Source organism: Silurus aristotelis, assembly GCF_946808225.1.
Source record: "Silurus aristotelis genome assembly, chromosome: 28".
Taxonomy (NCBI): Eukaryota; Metazoa; Chordata; class Actinopteri; order Siluriformes; family Siluridae; genus Silurus; species Silurus aristotelis.
The window spans coordinates 13,599,156-13,621,970 of NC_139601.1; the positions used below are offsets into that span (position 1 = coordinate 13,599,156).

A 22,815-nucleotide genomic window follows, 5' to 3' on the forward strand; every position below is an offset into this window, starting at 1 on the left:
GTGTATCAAACTGGTAGCCCTTTACATTAATCGGTACCCAAGAAGTAGCTCTCAGTTTCAAAAAGGTTGGTGACCCCTGGTGTAGACACACACTGATAACTGCATGTTTAAATATAAAATTATACATGGCCAAGTGTATTGTGTCACACTGATTGAAAGGTAGTATTTTATGTCCAAATCAGCTGATTTGTATTTGGCTTTTGTCAGCAATACTTATATTTTTACAAAACAAAGATTTTATATGAAGTTTTTCATTAGTTCAATTGGTGGAAATGTGTAATGTGCAATACTTTGTAGCACTTTTAGTCTTAGACTTGGTAGTCTTTTAAAAGAATGGTACTGGTAGTCAAATGTCCTTATAAGAAAATGTTTAAAAAAAATCTGACACATCTAAGGCCAATTAATTTATCGAATATTTCATTAATCATATTTTTTACCAACCAAAAGCATAATAGAAGCCAGATGTATTAGCGAGTATGAGGTGTATATGTACAAGTCTTTGAATGTATGTTTACTGTGAAATGTAGATAAAAACCAAACTAGACCAGCCTTGTTGGTGAATTTCAGTTAGCATGATTGATCGATGACAAATATAAGCTGTTTACTTTGCATATCAGATTCTAGTTGAAACGTTGTACAAAAGGAGAGACACAAAAAAAAAGGTTCCAATTATTTGTCTGGGTCTTTGAGAAAAAAACAAATCGGTTCATATGACTGAAGTATTTGTGTAATAAATACATTTCAACATTTCAAGATTTGATGTGGGGCTTCAAACATTTTGCCAAAGATTTATTTACTATCTGATTAAAAAAATATGCAAAAATATACTTGCACAGACATGGTGGGTGGATAGCTATTGTGAGGAGTATCTACAAGTACAGGTGGTAGAAGCTTAGTTATAGTTTTAGTAGTAAAATGCAACATTCTCAACACTGCTGTATTGATTTAATTTGATGTATTTTCTGATATTAAATATTTAATAAAAAATAAGACTACTGTTTATAGTAAACATTTCCTACTATTTACAACTAAACTGATTTTTGGACATTTCTGCATTTTGAGCTTAAAATGTTTTTTTTTTTCCACTCCTTGTTTTATTATAATCTGTAGTATAAAATATGTACTTATAATTAATAAAGTGATCACAAAATGTTATATAATAAATAATTTAGTTTTACTTGGGAGAAAAAGTTTATACACAGTACTAAATACAAACAAAACACTTTTTTAAAATTTGAAAGCTTATTGAAGCCAAGAATTTTTTTATATTTTTAATGCCAGCGGTTTAGACCACAAAACCATTACAGGAAAATGTATTAGATACTGATACTTTGCTAAACCTCCACCAAGCCATTTCTTGAAAAACTCTGTGTAATATTTTGGGGTAGATAATGTTAAGTGGTTCCCAGATAAAAACACATGATCTTTTAAATTACTTTAATATAATCCTATTAACCAGCTTTTGGATTTTATTGCTGCACCTTTCCAGGCATGGATTTTACTCTGGATCTTTTCCAAAACTATTTATTGATGATTGTATTGAGATTATGGCAGGATAATTCAGTTATTTATATGTAAAACTCAAGACCTTGTTCTTTCACCAAAGTGATACAAGAGTTGAGACTTTTTACTTAAGTGTTCGCTCCTCTTTTGGCAGACACAAATCTATCAGCTTTTATTGCACCTTTTTTCAAAATTAAGATAGTCATTTGCTTAGTTTTTTCCACGTCAGAGTATTAGGTATTTGTTTTCAGGACATCTAAAATGTTTGAGGGCAAAGCATTAGGGTGTATGAAACACACTGCTAATGCCAAAAATCGAAATGTAATCAATTCATGTAGACTCTTTTAAAAAATTTCTAAAAAAAACAAATTTACAGTACTGTGCACTTACAATCAAAAATTTTAAAGAATCTGGAGAAATCTCTATGCACAAGGTATATGGGCGAAAATCAATATTGGATGCCAGTCATCTTCAGGCACTCTGGCAGCACTGTATTTAAAACAGTTATTCTCTAATGGAAAAGGCTCATTCACACCTCAAGAATCATTGTTTGTAAACACAGTTTGCCATGTCATCCACAAATACAAGTTACATTTCTATTAAATCTCTATTATGCAAAGGCATGCACGAACATAAGCCAGAAACGTTGCCGTGCTCTCTGAGCCAAAGCTAATTTCAAATGTATTAAGGCAAAGTTCTGTTGTCAAAGGAATCGGAATTTAAATTTCTTTTAGAAAACCATAGACAACGTCCTCTGTACTAAAGAGGAGTGGGACTATCTGGCTTCCTATCAGCACTGTGGAAATGGGCATATTTGCACAATTGCATAATGCGTCTATTACAATAGCATGACTGTGTAGTAGAAGAGTCTGGTTGCTGAACTGGCCTGCCTGCCAACTTTTTTTAAACCTATTTAAACTGTGGTTTGTCTTAAAACTTAATTCTGGTTAGCTGGAAGTTTGAACCCACAGGTAGTTCATGTGAGTTTAATCAGTCGGTCACATTCTACAATTAAAACCATTGTAACATTCGGTTGTTGTTGTATACAGAGATAACATATTTGTCAATGTTTCTTAATTACTTTCTTTCTTTCTTTCTTTCTTTCTTTCTTTCTTTCTTTCTTTCCTTCTTTCTTTCTTTCTTTCTCTCATTTTTCTCTAATAACAATTTAGGAATACATTCAGATAAATGTTACTATTTTATCTTTATATTATTTAAAGCTGGTGGATTTATACGTCCAATTGCTTGTGTATAAAATAACTAAAGTAAATGAAGCGTTATTTGTATCCTTTTTATTGGATTTACCCCATGTGACTGGGGAAGACAATGAATTACAATGAACTCAATTATGTTCAGGGAACTAGTTCGAGAGGCCAGGTAACTCAAATAACCTCTCTTTGCAACCATGGTGAATAGAAAAGGATCTCAGAATTCACAACACGAGGCAAAAAAGAGGCTTTAAAAATCAAAGACACGATTGTGTAACAATCCTGACAGCAAAGTGAATCGCAGTTTACAGTGGGCACAAGTTCACCAAAACTGCTGTAAAAAGTACAGAATCTTTTCTTCAGTCGTGTTTTTTTGTTTTAGCACCTATAGAATAATACATGCTACCTTTTCTTGAAGGTTGGTGTTTTTGCTGTTCTGGTGATGTTGGTTAAAAACAGCAACATGAGTTATAGCACAAGCCCAGACACAATTATCTGGCCAACAAACCACTGTGGAATGAAAGCAATGATCACATATTTTTTTTATCAAAGGTTGCTATGCTACACACATATAGTCATTCGCAGAATTTCTGCCCCAGATTCCAAATACCAAAAACATAAATATATAAACAAACAAATATATGTGGCAGCTTGCATTTGTGCCACCGTTGGCTCCCAGTTCGCTTGCTCCTGCCACAAGTGACAATTATGTTTCTTAACTGAAACCATATTTGGCTTGGAGTCATCTGCTCTTTGGGGAGTAACTAAAACTTATTTAAATGTGATCTGGTGGTGTGATCTCACGTATGAGGAAGTGAGCGTTGACATCTATGGAATCAGTCAGTCCTAAATAAAAAAATGATTCCCAAACAGTGCAGCTTTTTTTCTGCAGGTGCTGGACAAATGCCATGAAGATGGAAAGAGAGTGGAAAGTTCTGCCTGAGTACTGTTATCACACATGTCTAACTACCAGTGTCATGTTACTATACACATACTATTACAAACGCCTTAATTTCCTAAAAAAATAATCAGCTGATGATGCACATTAGTTAATTGATATTCACAGGACTAACAAGCAAATGTAAAGTTATATGTAATGCTATTATTGCCATCACGTCCATCAGAGAGAATAGGCACATATGACATGAATATTAACTAGGCATCTATTGTACTTCTCTCAGGACCTACAACTTTAGTGTAGAATGTGCAATCAAAAGCCACCCCATCTTCCATCAAATGTGCAAATTCACAAAATTAGAAAACATTTTTGATTTGTGCAGATTTCAACTGAAAGATTCTATACTACGATTTAGATTAAGAGAATAGATTCAGAAAATGGAAAGTAACAAAATGTATCATCATTACAGTACTTGAGTTAACTGTAATGGTACTTTTAAAATATATGTAAATCAAAGGACTTAATTACTTTTATGTTTACTTTTTTTTTTTTTTGTCAAAATAAATATTCAATGCTCATTTTTGCAACATGTATCTTTAATCACTGTTACAGAGTAAAATAATGCCAATGCATTCAACCTAAGAAAAAAAATAAAAAATAAAATAAAAAAGCAAAGGTTTTTTCCTTTTTTTTATTAATGTAATTCCAAGAACTAATCAAGCTGAAAGTCTACACCCTGTGTGGCAAATTAAAGGTAAAGTTTAGTGTCAATGGCTGTAATTTTTCAGAGCAAATTCCAAATAAAACAAATAAAACTAATGAACAAAAATGTAACACCAAATGCCATCACACCAATGCCTTACTCACTGGTAATACAAGCACTTATTGTTGAAGATGTCGATTACGTTGTGCAATATTAAAAAATAACAATATATATATATGTTTGCTACAAGGTTTCTGGGTTTGGGGAAGGTCTAAAGAACATTCTGGTCAAATTTGGGCCAAGTGCTCTAGTGCCAGCCTCAGGTCAAATTTGGGAGTATGTTTATGGTCATAACTTTTAAAGAGTGTCTCCAGATTTAAATAAGTTAGAAATTGGATTTTGCTGTCTTGGATTTGGTCAAACACCAACAAAACAAAACCAAATTTGGCATACATCATGTCTGAACAAAACTCATAATGGGCCAATAAATTTTACATCAAAGCTAACTAACAAAATGTGACACTTTATTTCAGAAAGTGCACTGATAGAACGTTTGGTTGGCATCTTCAGGACCACGACTGGAGGCTATGCAACTAATTTCTTGCCACCACCACCAACTGGTTCAAACTTATAATAACATGGCCAAATAGTTAAATCTAACTGCCATTATAGCTACTCATCCTTTAAATTGTTGTCTAATCTCCACCAGATTTGGCTCATATAATTACGACACCCTGCTGCCCATTTGTTCATCCAGACCCATTCCTCCTACAGTCTGAGAAATTCACCACTGTCTGTGGTCAAACCAACCATAAGTGAAACAAAAATCACTCAAATCTGAGGAAACCATTGTAGCATGTTTGTGAATGTGCAGCACAGAGTCTTGCAGCTTGCAGCTTTCATTTCGCTTATTAACTTTCAGTGAATAAAAGGTTGTGCTACAAATAGCAGTTTAAGAAATATCCTATACTGTAAATAATGCATATATTCTATGTAAATAAATATAACAAGTGATGGACATAGTTATGACTCTTTTTTTTATTAATTTCATTAAAAATGGTGTCACCAGCACAGTCTTTGACGAGGAATATTATCATACGTATGCATCCAAACCAAAATAAACCCGGATTTCAATTCTCTTTAACCATTGTGCTTGGAACTCCACTCAGAGGAACAATGGGGGAGAGGCTCATATAAAAATACTATACAGAGAATAGAACTTTCAATATTACACACTTTAAAAATACACAATAGCAATGCATACATTTATTCAGAATCAAAAAAATGCATAGGGATGAACACAATTAGAGCTTTATAAAGCTTTTGTAAAATGTTCAAAGCCTCCCTTTGGGGCTTAAATATTGCATGTATAAAATTTCTTTTCATTTTTTCCCCTTTTTTTGGGGTTTTGGGAACAAACATCACACGTAATACTTACATGAAAACACTACCAAAGTGAGAAAAGGTTAAAATGATGTCTAACAGTGGTCTTAGTAAAGCCTTAGTAAAACAAGGCATTTTTTTATATGAGGCTCTTAAGTTGTGAATGTATGTGAAGATGAAACCTCGCCCATCAACAATATTTTTTAAGAGCAAATGAGGGAGTGACATCGGGTGGGACAGTAGAGAACAGAGCAAAGGATTGTTCCAATGTGAATTCACTAGAGCCTCTGAGAACAATAAGTGCTTTTAGTATTATTAGAAATAGATCTCGCTTGTGCTTTCCAGGATGGTCATTAGTACTGCAATAGAAAGCAGGAAACAATTCCAACGAATACTCAGAAAATAAACCGTTATGGCAACTGGAGTAATTTAAGAGTCTACATTCAGTTCATATAAGGAATGGCATGATTGTATGGGCAAATGAGCAGTATAGAAGTTCTGCCCAAAATACATTTGGCTTCTTGGATCTTTTGTGTAATCTTCCAATTTTATTTTTCTTAAACTAAAGGTTGGTGTATGGAATAAAAATATTTTTTTTTATGCACACGCTGGTAAATCTTAATCCTTTTTTACCTCTACACCAAACCATTTAGCATTGTCTGACTTTCTTTATAGACAACATAGAACCAAACAGAATACCATTCAGTCTAAACCCTGAGGTTTAATCTTTCTAAATGTCACTTGCCTACACTCAGATTTATGAGACCTTTTCAGGAAGGTGAGATGAAAATAACTTGAACATAATGTCTAAAATATTTGGCAAGCTTCAGCATTTGCTATATCATGGCCTGCTCATAAAGCCCATTGTGAAAGGAAGAAATGTGCCCTTGAGTCCTAAACACACGTGGCAAATGGAGTAGATGCATTGTAATGGTTACAGTATTACAACCTGAAACTCGAATGGATTTATTTGGAATTGTCATGAATTTATAGGAAAGAGCTCATAATATTGAAGTAGGTTTATATAGTTTGCAAAATTGCTTTGTTGCTGAAAATGTAGGAGTATTTATCCTATTTCTGGAAAATCCCCAAATAAGTTCTGGTACAACCAGTTGTTATCAGTTATCATGTAGTAATTTTATTGGGATATAAACAAAGATCTGTTCCTAGAAGGCCAAAGTTTTTGAAAGACTGACTATAAATAAACCTAATCAAGAATGCCAAGGACATATCAAGTACCAAGTCCTGGATTTTTTTTTTTTATTATATCCATTATACCCATTGGTACACCAATCCACCAATATGATGGAATTAGTCTGAAAAGCAACTAAGGGGTTAAGAATTCACAGCTAAGAGCTGGTCACAAATCAGCCACAACCTGAACAGTGCACAAAGTTAAACTTTATGGAAGATTGGTAATTCATATTAGTTAATATTTTGGAATGGAGACTCTGATGAGACAATGATGAGACCAAATCTGAACATCTAGGTCTTGACACAAAGGGCGGTGTTAGGGAAAACCAAACGGTGCTCTTCAGAGTGAGGCCAAAACATTTTCAATTTGAAGCACTGTGGTGGTAGCATCATATTGTGGAGAGGCTTTTAATCAGAAGGGATTGGGAAACAATGCATATATTAGCAATAATTGATAGATGGACTAGATGGATGGAGTCAAATGCAGGGCAACCCATGAAACTGGGGTGGAGGTTCACTGGCCATCAGGGCACTGAGCAAAGACACTCAAAGCCAAATCAAGACTGGAAAGGTTAAAATCCAGAACCTACTAAATATGTTCAAATGGCCTAATTAAATGCCAAGCGCAATTTGTATGGCAAATGGAAAGAAAGTTAGTTTAATCAAGAAGATGTGATACAATTTGTGTCTTAATATTTTTTTTTAAATAAAATTGTGTAAATAAAAAAAAAAAATAGTCCAGGTAAGTTTACTTTAATTCTAGATTGTAACACCGCATAAAATTGTGGAAAAGTTTAAGTGGGAGAACAGAATTATAGAACCGTATAAAAGCGAGCATAAAACCATTCCAAGAATCAAATCTAAGCGCAAACACTGGCATGGCTTGGCATGCGTGTGTGTATGTGCAAAGTCCATTTTTCTTTTTGCTGAATACAGGTTTTATGACTGTTTGTTGAGTATAAGAGGGTTGTGGGGATTTTTATGCCTTCACATGACTGCTTGAGGAGGTTGTGTGAGGTTAGAGATGACTTTGTCTTTCTTTACAAACAAAACGTAAAGGCTGTACTGCCTTTGTCAAATACGAGTGTCAATATTGTGTCCTGTCACTGTTCTTAGGTGTCAATTTCTACTGCTGACTGCAGCAAGCACTCATTTTGGGAATTATTTTTTGTTTTCATCTTCTTTCGTGTATAATTGTGCAGTAAAAGGAATTACAGCAAGAGAGTGTGTGTGAGAGAGAGAGACTGACTGAGCATGTGACTAAGCAAAACGATTTTTTTTTTAATTTTGCTTAACCAAAGTATTCATGGTGACACCATCTGGCTTGAAAAACACAGGTTTTTATGAAAATGTTATAAATGGTGTGTTTTTTTCTGAAGTAAGACATCATAAAAAAGACTGTAAATGTGTACACCATACACAATGGTGTAACATTTGACCTTGATCCAGGATCATTTCCTTTCTGATGCTGCTTAACAAGAAGCAGCTCTTTGTTTAAAGTGAAAACTAGAAAACTCTGTGTGTTGTACAGGGTCTAGTAGCTTGTTCACACTTCCTGTTTAACTATAATCACAGTTCAGTATTGAAGAAAAAAAAAAAAAAGAAACCCACACAGATCCAATGCTTATGGTTTAACTAAAAAACAAAATACAATTTGTTCAACCTATGATGCAGGATTCAAGATCTTGTTGAATAGCATGTCCAGCAGTTCCTGGTGGTCCTTCCAGAGTATGATCCCCAGGTATGTGTGCTGTCACAGGTCCATGGTGCTGTTGCTGTGCTCTCGGCTGTGAGTTAAAGGAGCTGAGAGTGAATGGCAGTCAAGTGGCTGAGCAACACCAGGCTGAGCTAATGGGTTCCTGCTAATAACCAGTTCCAGTTTATCTCCAGCTTCTGTGATAAGAGGCACGGCTAAGCAGCAGTCAAAATCTCGTGTTCGCACATGATTGACCTGGGAATGCAACAAAAACAATATATACTCTCTGTTTCATGGAACTTCTATAACACTTTTTGCAACTGCTAAAAATTGTATTTATTTCAGCATGCCATGCTTTCCTCATTTACTTTATATGTTTAATGTTGTGGAAAGTCTGCAAAATGTCCTATTATAATGAAGCAAACACGGGATTGTTGAAAGCTTTCGTTCAGGAGACAGGGTACCAAAAAAATTCAAAACACATAAAGACTGTTTGTAGCAAGTGGAGAAAATTGGACATCAAAGTAAAACTACATGTCTGGACTAAGTAGAAGTTTGGCTAGACAGGAGCTCGTTGTCATGAAAAAAAAAAAATCAATCTTACCAAAAACTTCTCAAAATCATGTGGTAAAATGATTTATGGTCTGATGAAACCAAAATAGAACATTTAAGGTGCAAATTCAAGACGTCTTATTACCCAAAGAACACCTTACTGCAGCTCCTCTTCAGCTGGGATTGATAATCGAGTCAAGATATGGGAAATTATGCATAATTTACTTTACCATAAAACCTGCAAACCTCTTTTAGACAGCTAAACACTTTTTGATTTAATAACCTGATGATGATCCAAAACAACTCCATGTCAATAACGGAACAATTTCAGCATTTCAGAATGTGTCAGCCAGAACCCAGATCCAAATCCTATTATAAAGTTGAAAAGGGCTGTGCTCAGAGGCTTGCAATTTGACAGATCAGCAATTTTAACAGAAGTAGACAGTTTATGTCCACAGTACATACTGTAAGATCCACTCTAAACTATAGTTCCCTCACCAGCTACACTCTTTTTAACACTCACTGTCCTAAAGAATTCTACTTTTTAATGACAGAAAACATAATTTACAGCTTTATGACTTTACAGTTGCCACTGATACTGGAGAGTCCTCTCATAAGCACTAAACAAAAAACTCGTCAACAAGTTCTGACCAATTATATTTGCAATTGGTTAGTAGATCAAATTTGCTATAAAAGTGCTGTGTGTCTCATATAAACCGAATGTTTTCATGTCCACAAATATCTGCTGTGAGCTTCATCAATAAACACCCCTTGCTGGCAAACCAGATTTCAGTGGGAGCCAGTACTACTCCAGCTTCTTAAAAGCTTAAATACACCCTTGGATTTCAAAAGCATACTTTTTAGCAACCGACATACGTTAAGAAAAAGAACAGACATGCAGAAGCGTGTAGTAAGATGTGAAAGATGTGAGAGAACCTGGAGGATCCTATCATACGGCCTGAGTCCTGCACGGTCTGCTGGACCCTCGGGCCGGATCACGTTCACGTAGACGCCTTTCTCCAAGAAACCATCGGACACACTAAAGCCAAAATCATCACTTTCTGGATCCTTAATCACCGTCACCTAAGAAAGGTCAATAAGATCAATTTTTGTTCCATGTTGCATGATTTGAAAAAATGTGATTCTGTTCTGAAAGCAGGTTTCTGAGCCTTTTGTACAGTCAAAATAACGCAGCTGTTTTTCTGTTCATTCATTCATTCATTTATTATTCAAGCTATTTCTTTATTCTTCCATCATTATTATTATTAATTATCCATTATTTTCAATCTTTTCTTTCTTAAAATTGTACGTACCTTATTGTTAATCTTAGCTGTGAAATTAAATTTGATAGATTTAATTGATTTTATATTTATACAAAAAAACAACTAGAATTAGAAGCTTTTTTTTTTAAACCACTAGACTCCAGACCAGGCTGAATGAATGAACACTCTGAAAGTGAAAGGCTTACTGTGTATATGTGCAATATGTACAGTACAGACCAAAAGTTTGGACACACATTCAAAGAGTTTTCTTTATTTTCATGACTATGAAAATTGTAGAGTCACACTGAAGGCATCAAGGGCTATTTGACCAAGAAGGAGAGTGATGGGGTGCTGCGCCAGATGACCTGGCCTCCACAGTCACCGGACCTGAACCCAATCGAGATGGTTTAGGGGTGAGCTGGACCGCAGAGTGAAGGCAAAAGGGCCAACAAGTGCCAAGCATCTCTCGGGGAACTCCTTCAAGACTGTTGGAAGACCATTTCAGGTGACTACCTCTTGAAGCTCATCAAGAGAATGCCAAGAGTGTGCAAAGCAGTAATCAAAGCAAAAGGTGGCTACTTTGAAGAAGCTAGAATATGACATTTTTCAGTTGTTTCACACTTTTTTGTTATGTATATAATTCCATATATAATTCCACATGTGTTCATTCATAGTTTTGATGCCTTCAGTGTGAATCTACAATTTTCATAGTCATGAAAATAAAGAAAACTCTTTGAATGAGAAGGTGTGTCCAAACTTTTGGTCTGTACTGTATGTAGAAGTATACATTTATAGAATGCATTATCTGTTCATTCATAATCATGTACTCACACATTTCTATCCTTTACATTTATAGCATTTGGCATATATAACTTACAATTATCCCATTTATACAACTGAGCATTTGAGGGTTAAGAGCCCTGTTTAAGGGTTTAGCAGTGGCAGCATGGCAGTGTTGGGATTTTAACTAATGGCCTTCTTATTAGAAATCCAAAATCTTAACTACACCCTATAATTATAGATTTACATTCATACAGCAGAGCTGTGTGACGGTTGGGTGGTGCACACTAACCTTGTGCAGCTCTAGAGGGGTGGGTGACAGGATTTCTTGCATCTCCTCCTTAATCCTCCTCGATTCCCAGGTCTTCTCCGACATGCGTAGCGTGCTCTTACTCTTGGCCTCATTGCGAAGATGAGCGCTCTTTCGCAGAGGGCTGATGTTGGCCTGGCTCCCTGATTCACTGTGAGACTTGGTGCTCTCTACTCCCAAACTTACAGTGCTGCCAGTCATTATGGAGGCCTGAGTAAAAGGACAAGAGCCAAGCAGTGATTACTGCTAAATCAGCTCATCAACTTTCAATAGGGAGTTCTGTATGGAACTCTAATTGGCTGCCAAGAGTTCATTTAGAAATGATCCAATGCAATTTAATCAAACTTAACTGGAAAGCATTGAAGATGTCATTTATTAGCTTTTTCAGAAGCACAATTTTTCTCCCTTCTTCGGAACATTACCTATTGGGAACTCTTAACCCATTACAACCTAATCATAATTTGGAGAAATGTCTTTTGACTAAGCACAATGGCCGTTATATTCTACTGTTTTGTGAGCAAAGTTGTGATGGTTGATAACCAAAGTACTGCATTTTAAATCTGGTTCTGCCTTGAAAGTTCTTTCACTGAAAATAGTGTTGTTTGGAATGGAGAGAATAGTGCTACATAATGAGAAAAGCTGAAAGAAGAAGACTTTATACTTGAGTTGATGATGTTCTAATTTAAACATTGACATTTTTGTCTACAGACATGAGCCTCAGAGCTCAGATGAAACATTCTTTCTCTTCTGAATATTATTACTTTCATTTCCAGAGTGCTCAACAACAGTAGCACATAGTCCATGTGGGCTCTAATCAGGCAGATCAAAATAATAAATAGATCCTTCATAGCCTTCTTATCAGACTAATGTTGATCATAAACACCAGTAACCATAAATCATTTATGAACTCTTAGAACCGAACACTGAAAACAAATAAGTATAAGATATACCATATTAGGCTCTTTCAGTACAACAATTGGAACAAATACAGGCAATACTGAGGACATTTTGTAGTGTTGGATCCTTCAGAGAAAACCTATTCCTGGGCTGTAGATGTAAAAATCCTTTCAGTTTCCAATGTTTTTATGTGGATGAAGAACTATGAGGGTGGAGCTCACGATATCATTCAGAACATTGATCATTATTTACTTACTGGTATTATTTACTACATATTTATTCAATTGTATTTTGTGAACTTGCACAATGCTAGTATTTGAACGACTAATGTTACCACCTTCTATCTTAAACCATGTTTACATTGCATACAGTACAATGTGCATTAGTTCTGTTAAGTGAAAAACTTATTTGTAAAAACAGAGCAACACCATATATACAAACGTTTGTGGAAACCTCATCATAACCTTTGTAGGTGCTTTTTAAACACCCCATTCCACATTTAGTCCCCGTTTGCTCTTATAATAACCTTGCATAGGTACATTTGAATGTTTCTATCACTTAATTTGTCTGTTTGCTACATAATTTCTAATTATAGCAATATTTTGCTACACTGAAACCATTACTACACTTGCTCCTGGCTGTCCTTCACTCTTTGCTTTACATGGCAACATGCAAACACCATCTAGCTGTGTCGTCTTAGGATCAAACTGCAAGAGTAATCAAAATACTTGGTCATATTGTGATAGAAATATCAGGTACTTGTTACTTTGATTGCTGTTCCTGCGGCATTCAGGACGTGGCCTCATGCCTACGGCTGAATCACAGCCGGGCAGATATTCAGCACTTGCAACAGCACTCTTGCTTATGTAATACTGCTTATGTAATATAACACTATAGTTTGTTAATGTTAATTAATGCAGTAAGGAAAGTGTCGCCAACGATCCACAACAACTTATAGTAATCTCAATTATAATAATTACAACGGACAAGAAGTTCAAAACTAAATAAGTTAGAAACCTTAGTGACAAATCTTTAACCAAAATAAAAACAAAAATAAATCAGAAACTACAACAATAAAAAAAAAAAACGTCACTCAGAATATACAGGAAATAGGAAATTGTACATCTAAATGTGTTTCTTGTAAATGTGTGAAATTCTGTGTTTACTTTAATCAGTTCTTTTTTTTCAAAAGTGCATCTCTGAAGCCAAGATAATAACAATAGTTTCCATTCAGACACACAACTCGTCTTTTGACTGCCACAGCCTGTTGTACTTCCAATCAGTATTCTATTCACGGACTCTACCAATCTTTTGAGGTTTGTCTAAATTGCTGTAGATAGACAATATGATACAGGGTACAGTAAATATACCGTAATTTCCGGACTATAAAGCGCACCCATATATAAGCCGCACCCACTTAATTTTACTAATATTTTTATTTTGAACATAAATAAGCTGCACCTGTGTATAAGCTGAGTAAGTCTGCACTGAAACTAATGAACTTTACACAGGTTTTAACGAAAGACACGTTACACACGGTGTAATGGGTGAAATATGTTGCGCTTTCTTTAAGAGCATAGCGGTATTTTGGGAATAGCCTGGCACTGCATTTTTCTGCTATTACTGCGTGTGTGCAAGACTGAGGAATATGTCCTTATTATTTTCTGATGCTCATTTCTAAGTTTGAACTCTTGAAATCTCCCCACAGAGCTTTGTAATCCTCTGACATGCAGAAAAGATCTGAAATATATGTGGAGTCTGTCTATGTTGTTTTGTATCATGTAGTATTAACAGCCTAAAGATCCATGAGGTTACTCTGAAGGGTTAAATTGCAGAACGTTGAAGATGGTTTTGGACTGTTTAATTTGCACGTTTGCATGAATGTGTTGTGCACCAAGGTGAGCACAACAATGTTATTCATCATGTAGCGCTAATTCAAATGTACTAGAGCAATCCATCTTGCCTTTATTTGGTTCTCTAAAATTTATTTGCACACTTTACTGTGTACGGAGTGGTGTAACTGGGTTAGCCTGAAAGCACGTTTAACGCCATAATAAAAGGTAATAGAAAGCATTGCAATTGCACACTGCACACGTAAATGAAGAGCAGCCAGATAACCAAAACATGAACCCGAACTAATCTTGAAAACAAGACATGGGTGCAAGGTGATAGAGGACACTTGACTCGCTGGGGCTGATGTCACTGTGCATACTGACTGTACTATATGGTTTATATGTTTCTCTCTCTACCTCTCTCTCTTTCTATCTTTCTCTGTGAGAAAGATGATAGATCTTTCTCTCTATCTCTCTCAATGAAGATTCTTTTGATTGTAGTACCATCACAATTTGCTAACATGACCAAGGGCTGCAATTGCCATGAACAGTTTTGCATTCAGGTATCCATCACTGAACATTTCATAACCTCATAAAAAATTTATGGATATTCTGTCACCCAGATAATGATGATTTTTTAAAATATTTTTTGTGTCGGTTCCTCTCAAGGCTTCTTTCTCACACCATCTCGGGGAGTTTTCCTTTATCACTGGATTGCTCACTTATAGGGACTAATCATAACCTAATTATTTCTGTATAGCTTCTTTGGGACAATGTCCATTGTTAAAAGCGCTATACACATACAATTTTATTAAACTGACTGATAAGTTATATAATTATATATAGTTATATAATTAGTTATATAAATATATAGTTATATAATTACATTTAGTGACTTTTATTTTTATTTTCTGCCTATTTATGTGGACTTATTTGTTGTTGAGTGTAACAGAGTTGAGTGCAACACTGGTATTCAAAAAAAAAAAAATGACTAAGTGTTGCACTTCTCCACATTATTCAAATTCAGTTCCACAATTTTAAATTATATCACAGCTTCAAGCTGAACAGAAGTCAAGTGTATGATCACAGCAAGCACCATGCAGTGCCAAGTTTTACAGCAGTGCGGTCATTTGATTTCTTTCACTTCTGTAGAAGAATAAAGTGTCTGCATTCTCAAAGCGAAGGCTGGCCCGTGTGGTCCGATTCAACAGACTTCTGTAGCTCAAATTGCTGAAGAAGGTAATGCTGGTTCTGTTTGAAAGATGTCAGAATACACAGTAAATCGCAGTTTGCTGTGAGTGGGGTTGAGTAACCACTGGCCAGTCCGAGTATCGCCGAAAGCCTAACAATGGGCATGTGAGCATCAGAAGTGGACCATGGAGCAATGGAAGAAGGTGGCCTGATGTGATGAATCATGTTTTCTTTTACATCATGTGGATGGCCGGGTGCCTGTGTGTCGCTTACCTGGAGAATACATGCCACCAGGATGCACTAGGGGAAGAAGGCAAGCTGACAGAAGCAGTGTGATGCTTTGGGCAATTTTTTGCTGGGGAAACCTTGGGTCAGGCCATTCATCTGACACGTTCCATGTACCTAAACATTGTTGCAGACCGTGCACACCTTTTTTCGTGGAAACAATATTCCTTGATGGCTGTGGGCTCTTTCAGCAGGATAATGCGCAAAGTAAAAATGGTTCGGGAACGGTTTGAGGAGCACAACAACAAGGTGTTGCCTTGTCCTCCAAATTCCCCACATCTCAATCCAAACGAGCATCTGTGGGACGTGCTGGACAAACAAGTCCGATCCATGGAGGCCCCAACTCACAACTTACAAGACTTAAAGGATCTGCTGTTTGGTGCCAGATACCACAGAACAACTTCAAGAGTCTAGCGGAGTCCATGCCTCAACGGTTTAGGGTTGTTAAAGCTTTCAAGGACTCAGACCCTTTGCTGTGACACTTAAAATTTAGCTGAGGTAAATTTTTCCTGGATCATATTTGAGATGTTTATACACTGGAGTGAAGTCCATCTATAGCAAATTTAAGAGTGTATAATTTCCTGAAAATTTAAATTTGGTTTGTTGTTGAGTATTGCACTGTGGCTTCCATCTGGCCACTTTGCCATAAAGCCCAGAATAGTGGAGTGTTGCTGAGATGATTGACCTTCTGCAAGTTTCTCCACACTTGATTTCTGGAGCACAACCAGAGTGGTCATCAGATTCATGGCCCTTCTACTCTGATTGCTCAGTTTAACTGGTGCTTTAAGAAGAGTCCTGGTTGTTCTAAACTTCTTTGAGTCAAAGCTCCAATGCTCACACTGTCCCTCCTACAAATCACCTACACCTGTCCTCCATTTACTTGTCCTCCATTTATGTCCCCCTATTTCCCTTCACTTACCAGTTACGACCATAGATCACCCGGACTTCCTACTTCTCGCGTTCCCTGTGTTTCTATGCTCCTGGCTACGCTTCTGAGGTAGCATTGTAGCAACTTGCTACAGTCTCTTCTCAAGCTCTCCTGTGTTTGCGTGTTTAGACCAATAAAAGACAATCTATTTTACTCCCGGTTTCTGACACCTGGTCTGTCCGTGACACCAGTGTCGCACTGTAGCCTTCTCCTGTCTCTGAGGACAGGTTTTTATTTTACTTCATAGCATTCTTTTTACTCTGAGATGCATTTTCAGCTGTTAGACCTTTATATAGACAGGTGTGTGCTTTTCCAAATCATTTCCCATACACACAAAAGGGGAAGCACCTGAGATAGATTTAATGTGTCATAGCAAAGAGTTTAAATATTAATGTCCTTGTGATAATGCAAGGTTTACAGTTGGTAATGGTAATAACATTTTTAATAAATGGTCACAAATTCAATGTTTGCCTTGTCATTATGGGGTATAGATGAAAGTAAAAAATCAAATATAAATTGTTATTCCTGTGTGCCCACCCTCTAAAGAAAAATAGACTCTGACACATTTGTTGGATCTTATGACCATTCATAGCCATAGAGAGTGAGTAATCAAGCAGCCATCAAGCAGCTCTGGAGGGTAAGAAGACGTTTGTCAGGGTCAGTCCCTTTCATCATGTTCTGGGGACAGCAGGGCACTCAACCATTTTTGCAGCAGCAAACCAGGATGAAAAGTATTTCACATTTATAATGTAATATCTTGTCTATCATTTTGGCCTTACTGTCAAAAAGGCTCTACTGGCCACTGCAGATTCTGGGGCACATGCCTGGAGTGGGTAGAAGCATGAAGGGGTAAAGAATTGCTCACGTATTCCTCACTGCTGAAGCAGAAGCTGGTGGAGAAAACTCGGTGTGTTTCATGTATAACAAGATGTGAAGAAAAAAAAAAACAGAGGTTTGAATCCCTTTTGAATGCAAGGTATGAAACCCCTAGCTGTATATTTTTTATTTTTGATAGCATGTTTATGTTTTTATAAAATGTCCTTTCCTACCTTAGGCTCTACTGCTACAAACTGATGAAAATTAAATATCCCATTCAGACATTCAGAAAAGCTGATTATTGTAAAATACTAAGAGAACAAGCAGGTCAGGTTTTGGTTTTCAATGTGTGTTACTAAAGAAAAGCAATATTATTTGTGTTTGGTCATTTCTTTATTTATACTAGTGTCAAAAAGCACTTATTTGCTCCAATTTGGAATTTTGCTGGATTACTACGTAAGAAAAAACATAAAATGTCTTGTTGTTATATCATTGTTTTAGAGTACAACTTAATGTGATGCCTTTTAATTTCCTCTTATACCACTAATAAAGAACTTTTTGAAGTTTTTATCAGTTACCTTTAGCATAGTGACACAGTAGTTCCTCTTATCACTTACATAATGACAACCATAATCATTGTTCCCACAATGGCCGCATCCTTTAATTTGTCTTAAAGTAAAAAAAATAACGAATTAAAAAATGCAACTTGTTTCATTATTAAAAAAAAAAACAAAGTCCTCAGAAAGACTTTCCCATCACTGATAACTGACTTTTACAAACAAACTCTGTTTTGCTAGAAACACTTTCCATAAATGTGCATAAACATGATTTACCTGTTGATTCAGTCCAACACTTTCACCCACACAGGTAGAAAGTCAACTTGTCTTCTCAAGACGGAAGGAAATAAAAAACGAACAATTTGGTGCATTAAATAAATGGGCAAACAGCATATTTCCCTTTGGAAGCGAGAGGAGGTGGTAGCTCAGTGGCTCTTTACTGCTCATTTACTGCGCTTTACTGATCAGAAGGTCGGGGTTCCAGCCCTAGGATTGTCACGCTACCACTCTTGGAGCCACCTGAGCAAGGCCCTTAGCCCTTAGTGCCCGAAGAGAGGAGTTGTATCATGTCTAAATCTGTGCTCTAACCCCAGCTCCTAACTTCGAAGAAAGAATTTCACTGTGCTATAAAGCACGTGACAAGTATAAAGCACCCGTCTTATTCTTTCTTCATGGCTCCAACAATCAACATACACTTTGTGAATGACTTTTCTCTTTCTCTGTGTAATGACTATTTGCCTACATTAATGATGTGATACACAATCAAACATTTACTTATTATTATACATTTGTGTGAACATTTAATGGGTGGTGATGGTTCTGATTTATCAGACAAACAAGTGTTATGGACAAGACGTTCTATGCTCAGACTAATAAAATCAGCGGAATATAAATAATCACACTTTTTCCTATTATTTTTAAGGATCTTGTATTTCAAAACCCCATATGATTCATAAGACAAATAATTTAGTCTGTACTATTCATGGCATGATGATTTATTTTCGAGAAGTAATCCATAACAGTCAACCTTGAATCTATTATTATTTGTGTCACACTTTGAAAGAAACATCTCCATTCTGTCATTCTGAGCCAGGTCATGGCTGCCTATTATTTAGAGCCCAAGTGTGGAAATGCTCACATGATGATTTCATCTCTATGCAGTTTACCTCGATCTCACGGAGCAGTTCTGACTGCCCACACGTCTCCAAGTCCTCCAAGGCCTGGCACCAGAAGTTGTCCTCGTGGTCCAGCATGATGCCATCTGCAGGAGTCTGGCTGGCAAATCTGCAGCAGTAATTAGCATGAGTCATGAAGCAGGACTTGGCATACTCAGATTGACACTATTCTTAGTATCACAGAGCCTAAAAAAAGCAGTCTGTGAGGGATGAAGGCTTGACCATAGGGAATAAGTGTAACAACAACATCCCCAAGAATGTTTTAACTTTAGTGTTGAGCAAGCTGCTAAATAGATCAGGAAAAAATGAGTGGGAGGAAGCAAAACAGGAAAACAAGCTAATGGTAGTAACTGATTGCATCATTATCAATTACTTCATTTAGTACTTTTCCACCCTCTTAGACGATCCGAATCTTCCAGAATTTAGTATGTGCTTTTTGTACAAAGCCAAATCTAGCATGAGAAAGGCTTTAATTCTGGTAAAAACAATATTCAGATTCATACATTTTCACTGTAGATGATTGAAGGTGGCAGAATTGATTCCTTTCACTTGAGATATTTTCCCCCACTAGATTAATTATAGCCTTGCATCCTAAATTACTTTTACCCATTCACAGTTACATAGTAATTGCAATACAGTACTTTTGCGCACTTGAAAACTAGCATAATCCCTCTCTTGCACGCTAGCACTTATGCGTTCTTGCAAACTCCCACAATTCCATACGCTTTTAATTGTAGCATATACTATATACTAGCATACTATCAGATGTATCCTGGCACATTGCATACGTGCTGTATGTTTAACGCAGCATATAAGACATTCATATTAGTAAACCTGCACACTTTCAAACCTACTTCTTGACATGGCAGCACATTTCTTTAGATGTTCCTTTTAATAAAAGAAAATTTATGTAGGTTTTTTTTTATTTTTATTTTTTTTATTTTATGCAAAGTGTACCCAGGCTTATTGTCCTGCACTGCCCACATGCCTGTGTTGTGTTCTGGCTCTGACTTTTATTTACTTAGTAAGTCCTTGCTTGCACTCTCCCACAGAGTATACCTTTTTAAACCACTATACCAAAAGACCACACCTTACACTCTGTTCCTTTTCTTGATGTCGTGCCAGTTCCTGATCCTAACTTACTTCTATGCCTGTGATCTTTTCACACCCTCCAGATCTTTCTTACTGTTCTGGAAGGTCCCGAAAGATTCACACTTCACAAAAGAAATCTCACACTTGCTTCAGAAGATATTCTCACCTTTATATTGTAGACTGTACTTCAGAACTGCTGCTGTATTCATAAACCCTGTGATGCTCATAATTAATATTTAGGACTGTTTGATCACATACACTTTTAGAAAAGATTTTTTTTAGAATCCCACTATCCAGTATCACCTAGGAGAGAACAGGTTCTCTCGAGTCTGGTTCCTCTCAGGATGTTGATCTGTATCCAGAATTTTGTTCTTATTTTATACAACTATACTGTACTGAAAATAAAATAACTCATCAAGGTTACAAACACAGTAACAAACATTTACACATTCAGATTGCTGTATTCCATCCTCCCTGAATCCAGAGCTCTTCATGTGTGTGGATTGAATCTTACCCAGCATGCTTGTCCCACTCTTCCTCACTAAAATCTCCGTCACTCAGCAGGTAGTTCTTGCGGTGGCTAGGAGGGGGGGTGCTGTTCCTGTTCTTAGCACTGCGCCACTCATGTGGATGTAAAGCGATACCTGCTACTTGGTGAATGTAGCCACCTATGAGGGATGTGGAGTTTTATGCAGGGAAATCCTTGTGGTGTTTGTGTGTGTATGTGTGTGTGTGTGTGGGTGGGTGCTTGTTCAGAACTTACTTTGACTCCCATAACTAGCATCTACAGTAGATCCATCCCATGAGTCCATGGCCGAGTCAACGCTGGGTATGGTGGTGGAATAGATCTCGGAGTACTTGCTAGTCTTCTGAGAATCGGTCATTTCCGAGTCATCATTATCGCTGAGCTCGTTATCGAGCTCTATAATGTTCTTTTTCTTCTCATCTGCTGCTAAAATTCATAAAATGATTATTATAATTAAATGTATTAATCAATTGATTTGCTACTCTACAAAACACTGCTGATTTCAAATGCTAATATAAAACTGTATTGTTTTTACAGTTAAATGTATTTATTTTTCTCATTACATGTTGCCATACATATGTAATAATTCACTCTAGTATATGATATGATTTTGGAAATTGATTTACGTATTGTAACAATAAAAAAGAAAGAAATCTTTTTATAGATTAAGGTAAACTTTTATAGAATTTTGAGTCTTATGTGTGGAACCTAAATAGAATAAAATTTTTCTTTCAGATTTGTAATAAAAAATAGCATCATTACAGTTGCATGCAATCTGAATGATGTATACATTCCAAAAATCCGGTGTCAAAGGCTCAAACTACCCATTTTAATAAAAAAATTTTTTATCCATAATTGAACCCAGAAGAAATGAGTTGTGAGAACCTACCATCGATCTGCTTTTTGATTTTTAGCGTCACGCTCTCACCAGCCATTTGAAGTAAGTGGATGGCTTCACTCAGTGGTTTGCCTTTCAGACTCACATTGTTAATGGCAAGGATTCGATCTCCAACATGAATAGCCCCCGTTCTATATATATATATATATATATATATATATATATATATATATATATATATATATATATATATATATATATATATAAAAAAAAAAGCCACAAAACACTTAAAAACAGAATAATTCCAAATGTGTGACATCTACATTGTGCCAGTCGTCGCCACAACACATTAATTTATAATGTAGAGACAACAAAATGCACATGGTTTAATTTTTATATTTGAATAATTCTGATGTAGCCAAGAGCAAAAAGAAAATTGTGATGTTCAAGGAAACATTTGTAGACACCTTTGTAGTTATTTATTTATTCAAACTTTCCAATTACTGTATATTCATCATCTTCTTCTTCTTCTTCTTTCGGCTGCTCCCATTAGGGGGCGCCACAGCGGATCATCGGTCTCCATACCCCCCTGTCCTCTACATCTGCCTCTTTCAAACCAACTACCTGCATGTCTTCCCTCACCACATCCATAAACCTCCTCCTTGGCCTTTCTCTTTTCCTCCTACCTGGTGGCTCCATCCTCAGCATTCTTCTACCATTATAACTCATGTCCCTCCTCTGCACATGTCCAAACCATCTCAATCTCGCCTCCCTCACCTTGTCACCAAAACGTCCTACATGTGCTGTCCCTCTAATAATCTCATTTCTAATCTTGTCCATCGTCGTCACTCCCAACGAAAACCTCAACATCTTCAGCTCTGCTACCTCCAGCTCCACCTCCTGTCTTTTACTCAATGCCACTGTCTCTAATCCATACAACATCGCAGACAGGTCTCACCACAGTCCTATAAACTACTGTATATTCATCATTAGATCCTAAAAATGTCTATTTGGAGATTAGATTGTAATGCCTTGATGTAAATTTCTCTCCTGAAATACTCATTCATTCACATTTACATGAGCCTATATGGCCTGAATGACAAAAAAAAAGACAATATGCTGCTCTTTAAACAAAAGATCCACTTTTTGATCGCAGTAACAAACACCAGAAACAAAGATGAAAGCAATA

At 36.3% G+C, this 22,815-nt stretch overlaps 1 protein-coding gene and 1 long non-coding RNA gene across 17 annotated transcripts in view; both read right to left on the minus strand.

Moving 5' to 3' along the window:
• LOC310722228 overlaps window positions 1-22,815 on the minus strand; it is a 439,622-nt gene that overhangs the window by 23,223 nt on the left and 393,584 nt on the right. The gene's annotated exons all lie outside the window — the stretch shown is intronic.
• Window positions 5,333-22,815, minus strand: part of grip2b (glutamate receptor interacting protein 2b) — a 189,593-nt gene continuing 172,110 nt past the window's right edge. For 12 of the 16 annotated variants that reach the window (XM_083534404.1, XM_083534409.1, XM_083534411.1 and 9 more), the window contains exons 18-24: window positions 21,678-21,817; window positions 21,026-21,214; window positions 20,777-20,930; window positions 19,162-19,279; window positions 11,472-11,699; window positions 10,074-10,220; window positions 5,333-8,840 (exon numbers count right to left, since the gene is read on the minus strand). In XM_083534404.1, the coding sequence (XP_083390530.1) occupies window positions 8,643-8,840; window positions 10,074-10,220; window positions 11,472-11,699; window positions 19,162-19,279; window positions 20,777-20,930; window positions 21,026-21,214; window positions 21,678-21,817 (1,174 nt within the window). In that variant the 3' untranslated portion in view covers window positions 5,333-8,642. The remainder of the gene's footprint in view (window positions 8,841-10,073; window positions 10,221-11,471; window positions 11,700-19,161; window positions 19,280-20,776; window positions 20,931-21,025; window positions 21,215-21,677; window positions 21,818-22,815) is intronic. The other 4 variants (XM_083534407.1, XM_083534406.1, XM_083534403.1 and 1 more) reach the window with 1 other exon arrangement.